This window comes from Cupressus sempervirens, chromosome 10 (genome assembly GCF_028749045.1).
Source record: "Cupressus sempervirens isolate cs-2001-9-10 chromosome 10, ASM2874904v1, whole genome shotgun sequence".
Classification (NCBI taxonomy): domain Eukaryota; kingdom Viridiplantae; phylum Streptophyta; class Pinopsida; order Cupressales; family Cupressaceae; genus Cupressus; species Cupressus sempervirens.
In genome coordinates this window covers 269,705,116-269,718,132 of record NC_143127.1, presented here as the reverse complement: position 1 = coordinate 269,718,132, position 13,017 = coordinate 269,705,116, and the positions used below count along the sequence as shown (strand labels likewise).

The 13,017-nt window shown below is 33.0% G+C and overlaps 1 protein-coding gene across 1 annotated transcript; it reads left to right on the top strand.

Moving 5' to 3' along the window:
* Positions 1–12,285: 12,285 nt before the first annotated feature.
* LOC149533681 (uncharacterized) lies at positions 12,286–13,017 on the top strand. The gene has a single exon (XM_089805899.1). The coding sequence runs from the start codon at positions 12,286–12,288 to the stop codon at positions 13,015–13,017; it is 732 nt and encodes a 243-aa protein (XP_089662025.1).

Sequence of the window (13,017 nt, the reverse complement as noted above, 5' to 3'; positions counted from 1 at the left end):
GCATGGGTCTTTTCCAACCTTTTTGATGAGTCATAGAATTGTAGACACCTTGTGCTTAATTGATGCACTAACCCCCGTGTTGTTGACACATGTTAATTCCCATGCAAGCTTATAACTCCAATTTACTTTTTAAATAATCTCTATTTAAATTTTATAACTTTCATTTTAATTTTTATAACTTTTATTATTATTATTTTATTTATTACTTTATTATTATTTTATAATTATTATTAATTTTAATTTCTAGTTTTCTTTTATTTAATTTCTTTTCTCCAATAATTCACATTTAATTAATTACAATCAAAATATCAAAAATCATGATATTTTATTAATTTTCTCAAATAAATAATTTATTAATTAAATCTATTTATTAAGACTTAATTAATGAAAAATTCACCATAGACCTCCAAGATAAAATATGAAAACCCATCATAGAACAAATCATACAAAATAAATCTAAAGGGTTAAAAATCACGAAATATGTCATCCGACACATTCGGTGGGTATTCAACTCAGATACTTGTCCTAATTTTCCAATAAGGACAAATGGCTCAAAGGGTTGGGATTTGGACTTGAGAATTTATCTCCCCTCTCTTATCATTGAGATAATGTGATAGGGTACGTTCATCCTGGCAATTCAAAAAAGTCGATACCCGGTACCTGCAACCTGCATAAAAACTATGCATGTACAAACACAATATATACTAAACTAAACAGACAATGGTAGGAAGTGGTGCATCATGTAGATCCCGACTAGCAGGTGACTACGACTCCCTTCCTTAACCACATCAGACATGCCATAAAAAAGCAAACATGCAAGGCAAACACGCACACCATACACATGCAAGTATGGGGTAAGTATCCATAAGAAAGCACATATGATAATAAATCATCTTACTAATCATCATTAATAATTGAAAGCAATGTAATAATCATCATCAATAATTGTGAACACTAAAAATAATCATCATACATACATGAAATGTAGAGTCTAAGTAATCTAATCACATAATAAACTGAATCCATAGCACAATATCTGATAATCTCAAAAGAATGTTGCTAACCAACAACATAAAACTAGTTCTAAAAGAGTTCAGCAACGATAACAAAATGTGAACCAGGGGCAGGCACTACAGTTACTCCAATTCAAAAATATGACTTCTTTAAAAATAGAGAGTTGGTGAACATCCTCTAACTCCACCAAGGGCCTCAAAATAAGCTTCCAAAAATCAAACACCTAAAATGAGAATAAATTTAGGGTTGGCTCCAAGCCTCTTGGTTCCCAACTTGTTCCTATCATAAATGCAAACCTTTTGGCAAGAGTATGGATTTGGGAAGGATCGTGAAGTTACCCAATTTTCACAACCAAAGGAAAATTAGATATTTTGAGGGTCATAAAAGTCAATAGGAGGTTCTAAAAAGGTTAAAAAGGTTCCCAACCCATACCCCTACCACTTGGGTATTTGGTTTTTATTAAAATTGGCTTCTAGGACCTCTTTTTGTCCTCTATAAGTGGGCTGCAATTTTTGAATCCAAAAACCCTAATTATGAAGCTTTACCAATTAACTCTAATCAAGAGGGATTAGATTAGGCTCCTAATTAAGTTGGTCTCGGGTTTATAGGTTATATTGCCAATTCTAAATAACACAACAATTAACATGTGCACATAACAAGTGTCAAATGACACTATAAAATTTACATAACATTAATATTTGACATGTCATTTAGATTTGATCTTTTTCTCATGTTTATTATGTAAGTTTGTATATATATTTGTCTATTATATCTTATGAAGGGCACACATTCAATGTAACTATGTGTGTTCATTATCTCTAAACAATACTAGACTAGAAGATGGTTGAGAGAGGAATGGGAAGAGGAGGTTTTCTCCTTAAAGTCATATAGATATGTAAAATCTACAAAGACAAGTAGAAGGTCTTGCAATTCTTAACAGAATAGAATAATAGAAGATCTCTACAACAAACTAATTTTAGAGATCAATTATTAATTTATATAGAATAGTTTTTAAATAAAATCATTAAATATTTTTTGGGAGGATTATATATAAGATCAATTTTTAAATTTTTTTTGTATAAAAAAATAGATCAATATGTTGGGAACTATAGTTGGAACAATTGTTTTATTGTCATTGATGTCTTCAACCTTACTAGTGAGATAGTTGCTAACTAGGTAGAGTGTCATATCATTTGATTGATGAAGAGGATCTGAAAAGAAGAGATAACAAGAAGACCTAATGGAAAGTTTGAGTTATGTGGAACTACAATGGGCACTTGATTAGTTGACACAATGACAAGATAATGTGTTTTTTAATCAATACACTAAGTGGAGAAGATAGTTGAATTGAAGCCTAGTAGAGATGATCAATGGAAGACCAAATGCATAGGATAAACCGCACAACAAGGCAAAAGATTAAGAAACTTATAGTTAAATTCAAGTTGTGCTAGTATCAACTAAGTAACAATAGAAGTCGAGCAAATATAGTGTCGATCATGCTTTAATAAAGACTGTGTGTTAGAAAACTCAAACTACATGAAGACAGAGTATGCCAAGTAAAATAGTTAGTATAAACTGAGTTGTCTAATGATAATCAAGGTTGAGGAACACAGTATTGACTGAGTGACAAAATTTGATAGTTTGTGAAGGAATTCAGATTTCCACTTAGCACATGTTAATTTTGATGGGTCAAAGTGCACGAAGGATAAGGACTGATGAGCTGGAGCATTTAATGCATGATCGGCTATGTTTGAGCATTCCTAGACATGGATTCATACAGAAGTTTAAAGAAGTATCTAAAGGAGAAGGGGGTTCAAAAAAATGATGGAAGGATTCAATGACTCTGACGTGACCCTAAGATCAACGGTGATATTTAAGCAACAAAAAATCAAAGCTACCTATTTAAGGAGGCGTAAGGATAACCTAGAGAGGTAGAGTAGTTGTTGATTTTGTTAATTGGTGAACTTGAGTAGAAGGCTGTGAAGAGCTGAGCAGAGGTGAAGTGTGATTGCTTCAAGGGTTTCCAAGAAAATTAGTGATGGAGATATTAATGGAGGCCAATTAGTGGATCAGCAGATGAGCTACATTGTGATATTTATTTTCAAAGTGAGTTGCATTTATCAAATCAACCTATTGTTACTTTCTAACCATTGTATTAGTTAAAATCCTTTAATCAAGGTTGACCTAATAGTGATTTATAAATCATTTAATCAAGGTGACATTCTAATGGGATGTTCTTAATCTAACCTTTAACTAAGCCACTCCTAACAGGTGATTAAATCCTTTAATAGGGTCACACCTAACAATGTGTATTTTAACTTTTAACAGGGTTGGCTCTTAATCGAGCTCACTTTAGAAGAGTGAAACGTTGGTAGCATGTTACTGGTGGTTTTTCCCAAATTGGGTTTCCATTTTAAATCTTGGTGTTATACTTGTGTGAATGATATTTGATGTGTTTTATAGCTTATTGCTTTGCATTCTGCAAGTAGGTTACTATTTGGACGATGAAAAAAATTATGTTACTATTAAGCTTATATAGAGACCGAGTGGACTAATGAATAAATCTGAGTTGTTAAAAGTGGTTAAAATTTTATTTGGAACATTTGTACCTAAGGATAACTGATTCACCACCTTCCTACCTTAGTTATTCTAAAATCATTCTAACACAATATTCTATTAATATTTTTTAATAATAAATAGATTAACATTTTATATGAATTTGAATATCATCTATATCATCTATATATATATATATATATATATAAGTTCTTGCAATATATATACAATTAAAAAAAATTGCAGTGTAAATGTAAAATTCATAGATTGCAAAAAGTTATATAAATAGAACCATTTTTTTCTCTTTTTAAAACAAAATTTTTTGTTTTGTTTTAATTTTTCAATATGAATTTTAATTGATATTTTTAATATGAAATTTTTAATTAGAACTTTAACATATTTTAAAACTTATATTTATATTTTTATATTATTTTAAAGAAAATTAAAATTTTTAATTTGATTTATTTAATAATTTAAATTTAATTTCCTTTCAATTTAATTATTATTTATATCTTTTAATATAAAATTAATATTTAGGCATGAGCCTACAATGCAACAGTAAATTGTGAGCCTCCCCTTGGATCGAAGCCACTCAAAATTAATGCATTAAAAAAAATTCTTTATAATAATAAATAATCTAGGCTTTGGTTAATTACCTATATATATATATATATATATATATATATATATATATAGAGAGAGAGAGAGAGAGAGAGAGAGAGAGAGAGAGAGAGAGAGATATAGATATATAGATATATAGATATATATAATTTAGAATGTTATTTCCATTCCTTTTTTCTTAATATTTTAAATATAATAAATTATTTTAATATGCATTATCACTTCTTAAAAATAATCTCTTATATTATCATCTTAGTTTTGATATTTACTAAGTGCACATTTAATATATCTCATTTCCTTTTTTAATTCAAATTTATTCCCTATTTCCCTCCTTATATCTTTCTTTACATTTTTATCTATCCCTCTCGCACTTTCCCCTTATATGTGTGTGTGCATGTGCACGTGTGCGTGTGTGTGTGTGCGCACGCACGTGTGTGTGTGTACATATACACATATGTATATGTGTATATGTATATATACACCTATACATACATATGTGTGTGTACACACACACACATATTCCACCTCCAAATATCCCTCTTCTCTCTATCACTTTATCTCCCTTTCTCCTCTCCAAATCTATCTTCTTCTTCATCCTTATCCCCTTGCCTCAATTGTTTTGCTTAGTTGCTTTGAACTTTCACTTCTACATAAAAATTTATTTAAATAAACAATATTATTTGCAAACCAAAATAAGAAATATACTTAAAGCACTTGATTTATATATGCAATACTATTATGTTTTCCTTACATTTCGTTGGCGTATTGTATGCCCTTGCCATGATTTTATTAAATGTATATTGGTTATGTAATAGGCTATTGCAAGAATGTACTTCCAATCTTCATGTGGCACACCTTGCACCATATTATTTTCTTCATAATATTAAAAGACTTAGGACTTGGAGCAACAAATTGGAAAAAGATTAAATATGGAAAAAAGGGAGAAGAACCAAAATAAAATCCATTAACGATCATTTACCACCTCATTTAAAACAATATTATTTCATTTTATCCTTATGAATGTGAATTGGGAACTGAGTTGTTAGCTATGAAAGCATGAACCTAATAAATAGTTATAGTGAACACAATTTTCAACATGTCTTTGAGGATTTGGTTTTACAATTCATCTTTTAACATAAGCTTCTCTAACATCGACTACAAAACTTGATCCACCATATTTGAAGCTCTTGCGATTATAGAAATCTTTGGCCAAGACCATTTTTCTTTAAACCCCGATTGCAAAGATACCAACTATATTACCTTTGCTTTCAAATAGTCTTTCAAAATCTTCCTCTAGAGAAATGTTGACATTAATATTGTTAAACATGCTTACTAACTATGGAAGCACAAACAAGGCACGTGAAAACTCCCTCCCTCCATGCTTGCAAATTGTCGAAGCAGAGATTAGGCATGTGAAACTATAGAAGATTGCTACATTTTCCTAGAAAAAGTCTTCAAAAATTGTAATCTAGAAAATGAAAAAATGAGAACCAATAAAGCAAAAGCTATTAATGGGGAGATAAATGAGTTTAACAACTAAATTAATTAATTAATTTTAAAAATTGATAGTAGAAGAGAGAGTAATAAAACACAAATAAATAGAAGTAGGTGTTAGAGTTGTATTTAAATCCTTAAGATTTGAGCATTTACAAAGAATCTAACATAAATATTGAAAGGGAATTGTAATAAATATAAAATAAATTTTATAAAATAGAGTTCTTATTGTAGTTTTAAATTTGAAATAAGAAAAAATTTATGTACCAATCTATTATTAAGTTGATTAGTAAAATAATTAATATTTAAAAGATAAATTATTTTAATAAAATAAAGGATAACTGTAATAGTTCAAACATAAAATATTTACAATTGAAAATAGTTTTAAAAAATTCAAAATTAACACATTTTCACCTATTGCACACTAAAATGCTATTGCTAATTTAAACAAGAGATGCAATACGTGAAAGTTCCTGCCAATAATTGAAAAAGAAGGAAAATAGAGATTTATAGATAGAAAGAAAGGATAGAAAGAGAGAGCTAAAAGAGATAATGATATGTTATTATAACAATAAGAGAGTTGAAGGGAATTTTAAAAATTATTATTTTAAAAAATATATAAATAACAATAGAAATTATATTATATGAATGAACTACTCATTTCTATCAATTCAATTATAAGTTGAAATATTTAATTTTAAAAAATAAATTGTTGATTACTTAATTCAAATCAAAATATCTAATAAGTTTGAGGGGTAGTGTTACTTTAACATTTTGTAAAATGGTATTAAAAAATTATAACAAGATTGTAAAATAGTAGCTAGTAAAATATAGTGTAAACTTAAAGAAATAACATTTTACAATTGGGAAAATATAATTATAACTCTGCTTGCAAAAATGCCGAAAGTGAAAACTTCACTCAGTTATCCAGGCCCGAATCGAGGGCAGAGGAACAAACAGAGACTCTCCAAAAATGCATGGGCCATCAAAATAGCGAGACATGGAAGCTCTCCAGCGAACTAGAGCAAATTTCTTAACCTAAAATATGGTAAAATGGATGTAAGATTCGATGTTCCTACGGCCAACAAATTCGAGGCTCTGGATAAATCAATAGTTGAGGCCACCCGCCTCCGTCCAAAAGAAGGGCCTCAAAGACTTACAATCAATGCGAAAGCTTCCTCTGATATCAAAAACCTATCTGGAATGCGCCCCCAGTTGCCTATATTCACGGTAGAACATCTCGATAACCAGATCCGGGTTTTTAACATGACTAAATATGTATTTCCAAATTCTTTCAAATCTTTGTCCCCTCTAGGAAGCGCTTCAATTCCCTTTAATCTTCCAGATGTTAAATATGATTTAAAACTAGCCTCCTCTCCAATCTATATACCCCCTCATAAACGGCTTAGCAACCCATCCCCTTCTCCTAACCCTAATTGTTCTCTTGGATCGTTGCAACCAAACCCCCTTGACAAACCAGTTCACATCACCATTGATGATGTTGAAGATTCTTGGTTCGACTGTCTGAAGAGAGGGATCTTCGCAATTTGGACTGGCCCTTCCAAAGACATTCATCTCTTAATGGAATGGCTATCGGACAATTGCCAGGAACAGGTAAGTATCTTTCACCATCATGAAAATGTTTTGTTTTTAAAATGTGAAGAAGAGTCTGTTAAAAATGAGTTTATTATTGTCTCGAAATGTTTCTTTAAAGGTTTCTGTGTCAAATTTTTTGAATGGGTTCCTAATTTTCATATTGATAAGGTGGATTGTATGATCCCATTATGGTATTCCATGTCTCTTCCTCCAGAGCTATGTGATGTTGATATTATCTATGAAATAGGCTCTGCAATAGGAGTAGTTATTGCTATTGATGCTTCCTTTTTTAGCTGTAATAGTATTAAAATTCTCATCAAACTTAATATTAATCACCCTTCAGAGTTCCAAAAGAAAATTATTACCAAGAAAGCCTCATATGATATAACCTTTCAAGAGTATAAAGGGAAGATCATTGATATACTGAAATCTGAAATTAAAAATAATCACAGAACTGAGGTCCTTCCCCTCACATCGCACTTCAGGGACAAATTCCTAGGACTAAGTTCTAAATTAGTCAGAAGGAATAAAAATTCAGGAAACTACCGATCGGAGATTCAGATTGGACAAAATTCTCAGGCAGAACAGAGGGCTTCATTGATAAAAATGATGCCAGATGAGAGAGAAGGTACCCTATTAATCTCAAAAGCAGATTTAATAAAGGATACAAGAGTATTGAAGAATGGTGTTTGTAGCAAAAATGACAAGGAACTCAAGGGAACAGAAAAATGTGACAACAAACATAAGACCAACAAAAGGGGCTTTGATGGAATTAAGATTCAGCTTCCAAATGACAGAAGAGAGCACCCTAGAAAAATGAAAGAGCCAACTGTTAGATAGTACAAGGAAAAAAGCAAGGCCTTAGAGCGAAATGAATTATTAGACAGAGCAGACAGTAAGGATTATAGGAAAAACAAGGAGAATTTGGGAGATCAAGTTTTCCCTCCCTCAGAATTGGATTCTGTGAATCATACAGAGAAGGAAGCCCAGGATGATAGAAAATGGAAGGAGAAGGAAGAATTAGCAAAAATCAGAATTGAGGTAGGCAATAGAGAAAAATTTGGTCAAAATCATGAAACAACATGCAAATCAGATGGGATTTGGAACAAAGACCAAAATCTTGAGCAAGGCACAGTAAGGCATGAGGCTCCTGCAAAGTATAAAGAAAGATGTAATAAGGAGGATGGAAATGAAGAAAGCAGTCAAAAATCAGAAAAAATGAAGGGGCCTAACATATACATATATCAAGAGGAGATTGATGGGAACAAGGATACTGCAGGACAAGGAGAGATACAAAACAGCATTACAGAATCAACAAATAATCAAGATATAGATGAAGCAGAAAATGTCATGCTTTTCTCTTCTCCCAAGGTGTGGATGGAAAAAGCAGCTTCTAGAGCAGAAAAATAGGATTCTCAGCATTTGAACACTGATCTTATCCCTGAATCAGAGTTAACCACCCCGCAAATTGAAGGTGCTAGAAGAACTTCAAAATTTTGGTAGACACCGGATGGATATCCTTCCTCGTCGTTCACCCCAGAGGAGATTCAGTCACAGATTCAGAATGATGGCAAAAGACTAGAAGTCTCTATCAGTAAAGACTTTCAGCAATTTTTAAATGAGGACCTAGAATTTACACCAGAGGTTGGATTATCAGAGGTTGAGGCTAACAGTCTTGAGCAGCTATCAGAGGAACTTATTAAGGTGTTTGACTTTGATAATTTAGATAAGAGTACTACCTCTCAGAAAGAGAGGCTGATCCAAAAAATTATCAAACTGGGAGGAGATGATTATACTGCTGAAGATCTCCAAAGGGATATGATAAAGATCCAGATGGAGGATAGTGCAAGGAAGCAGGACAAACAGAGTGAGAAGAAGTCAAAAGACAATCAGGTAGGTGAACGAAAAAACATTGGAGAAAGAGAGAATAAAAAATTGGAGGAGGGCAGTCTCGGGAGTAAAATCTGCAAAGAACTGGAAATGGAAGAATTTGAAAGAAAAAAGGAATGCATTTGTCCAACAGCACAAGAACTGGGTATATTTCAGCAAGAGCTTGGTATAGAAATGAATCAGGAAGGTATAACCTCTCCAAAATATGGTAAGCCGAAAGGGAAAAGGGGGAGGAGATCACTGAAGGATTTACGTGAGGCTAAAGGCCTAGCTAGAGAACAGAGGAAAATTGATGAACTCCTAAACATGGGGAAGGGGAAGTGCCTTCCTAAGACTACATGAGGATAACTTCATGGAATGCTAGGGGTCTAAATGCCCCCAGCAAGAAAAGATTATTAAAACAACATTTAAAAAGTTTTAATTCAGAAATAATATTAATTCAGGAAACAAAACTAAATAAAGCAGAAGGAGACAAATTTAACAAAATGTTAGGAATGTGGGGTTCAATCTTCATAGAGGCAATAGGTGCCTCGGGGGGTTTAGGAATTGTTTGGAACCCTAAGAAAGTTAGTCTAACTTATTTAGTTAATAACAATAATTGCATGTGTGCTAGTATACAGAGCCTAAAATCATATACGAAATTCATCCTAATCAATGTGTATGGTCCTAATAATACAATAGGAAAAAAAATTGTTTGGGCTGAATTAAGTATGGTTATTTCAGAACACAAAGATTGTCCGATTATATTAGGAGGTGATTTTAATACGATTTTAAGTTTAAATGAGAAAATAGGGGGTACTCAACATCTCTCGCTATCATCAATAGAATTCAAAGTATGGATCGAAAAATTTAATTTATTAGAAATTCCTCCAAGCAATGGTATATTCACATGGAATAATAGAAGAAAGGATAACAATTATATTGCAGAAAAGTTAGATAGATTCTTTATTGTAGGAAATATCTCTTCTTACAATAAGAACTTCCAATCCTCCATTCTTCCCTTCGCAGGATCAGATCATTTCCCGGTATGTTTGGAGATTTCAAAACCTTCTAAACCATAGAGAAATCCTTTTAAGTGTGAAAAGATGTGGTTTCAGGATTCAAAATTTTTAGAACTGATTAAGACATGGTGGACTCAAGCGGACTTTGTTGGGTCCAGAATGTTCGTTTTCATTTCGAAACTCAAATTGTTGAAAGAAAACATTTTGAGGTGGAACAAAGAACACTTCAACAACATTTTTAAAAGAAAAGTTGGAAGTTAAAGATAAACTGAAAAACCTGAACTAGGAAATTATAAAATATGGCATGAATTATGAGAAATATACTTTAGAAAAAGAGCTCCTCATGAAACAAGAAGATATTTTATCCAAAGAGGAAACCTTTTGGAGACAAAAATCTAGAGAGAAATGGTTGGAAGAGGGAGATCGAAACACAATTTTTTTTCACAATTCTAATATTCATAATCGATCTCTACAGAAGATATCTAGTATCTTGACTCCACAGGGTTTGCGTACAAAAAATCCTACAGAAATTGCAGACACGATAGTCTCTCACTTTGAAAATTTACTAAATAATTATGAAGGGTCTAATAGGGAAGCACAGGCCCGAATGCTCAAATTTATTCCAAAATTGGTCACGGCAGAAGAAAATAAAAATCTAAATAGACCAATAACATTGGAAGAGGTAAGGACTGTGGTCTTTAATATGAGTCCAGAAAAATCTCCAAGTCCAGATGGGTTTCAAGCTTTCTTTTTTCAAAAATGTTGGGATATACTTGGAGAAGACCTATGGAGAGCAATTGAAGCGTCAAGAAATGGTGGATCCTTGCTAGCTGAAATCAATTATTCATTCTTCACACTTATCCCTAAGAAGGAATGTTTGAAAAATCCTGGAGATTTCCGCCCTATAGCTCTGTGCAACACTATTTACAAAATTTTCTCAAAAGTTATAGCCAATAGACTCAAGGCAATTATGCCAAAATTGATTTCTGAGGAACAAATAGGTTTTGTTCCAGGTAGATCCATTTTGGATGGCATACTCATTATTTAGGAAGCTATTCACTCGGCTACCATAGATAAAGAACCATGTATGTTTATGAAATTAGATATACAAAAGGCTTACAATATGGTTGATTAGCGTTTCCTATGCCAAGTTCTAGAAGCATTTGGCTTTTCACGTCAATGGGTAAATCTAATATTTAAGTTTATCTCAACTCCAAAGATTTATGTTCTCATAAATGGGACTCCTAAAGGTTTCTTTGAAATCTCCAGGGGTATTAGGCAAGGAGACCCTCTATCTCCCTCTCTCTTCATTCTAATGGTTGAAGCCTTCGGTGGAGCAGTCTCCTATGCTTATTAGGTTCGAAAGATTTCAGGGATTTCTGTTACCAGAAACCTCCCTAACATTACCCATCAACAGTATGCAGATGACACTATTTTACCTGGCAAGAGTTCGATCCAAGAAGCTATGGGTTTTAAAAATATACTTCAAAATTATATGGATGCTTCAGGGCAGAAGGTTAATAAAGATAAATCTGAAATATTCTTTATGAACACCTCTCCAAAAATGGAAAATAAGATATGTGGAATTATGGGATATAGAAAGGGTATGTTTTCTTGTAAGTATTTGGGTATCTCCCTGGAAAAGAACTTGAGACACATCAAAGTTTGGCAGGATACGATTGAAAAGGTGGATAAGCAGATTGGAAGTTGGAAGAATAGATGGCTCTCTAAGGCTGGTAAGATTACTAAGATACGATCTGTCCTCTCAGCCATCCCGATTTTCCCTTTGGCATGTCTTCCTCTCACAAATTGGATGTCCAAGCGATTCGAATCTAAACTTAGGAATTTCCTTTGGAAGGATAAGGAAAATGATAGGAAACTCGCTCTCATTAAATGGGACAATTTATGCAAACCTAAAGAATATGGAGGTTTAGGATTGAGGGAACCACAATGGCAAAATGAGGCTCTGGGAGCCAAACTTGTATGGAGATTATGCCAAGAACATGAGCACAAATGGGCTAAAATTTTATATCATAAATATCTGGATCCAACGAAGCCGGAATCGCTATTCAGAATGGGAAATTTGCCGAAAGGGTCGGAATGTTGAAATTTCATGGTAAAATGCAAGGGTATTATCAGCAAATACCTAACGTGGGACGTGGCTGCAAGAGATAAAGCCTTGTTCTGGGAAGACTCCTGGGATGGGCTCCCCCCTTTAAACACACCTCCCAATTTAGAAAACCTAATAATAAGGCTAAAATCATTGTGGGGTAGTAAGGTCAAAGATTACAAAATTAAAGAGTTGATTGATGGGGAACTTCGATGGAGATGGCGGCCAATAGATGATTTAGATCTTGATTCGAAATTAGTTGTACCCTTCAAAAAGATCATCTCGAATAGGAAAATAAAACAATCCGAAAGGCCAGATAGTCTTATTTGGGCTGGTTCAAAGGATGGATTATACAGTGTGAAACAAGGTTATCAAGCTATTATTCATTCACAGCAATGGAACTCGGTGGAGATCCCATTAAAATTGTGTTGGGATACAACTTGTCTTCCTAAGGCCGGTTTCTTTCTATGGCTTGCCCTTCAGAACAGAGCTTTAACAGCAGACAAACTCGCTAGATTTGGTATAAATGATCCTAATTGGTGTGTCATGTGTAAACAGAACAATGAAGATGATGATCGTCTCTTTCTCAACTGTCCTTTCGCACAAAATTGTTGGGAATGGCTCAAGTCCCGACTAAACTGGGCTACCCCTCTACAGAATTCTCTTAAAGGGCTCCTATGTTCATGGCCCACAAATATGGGACATGGGGTCTATAGAAAATTCTGGAATATTTAA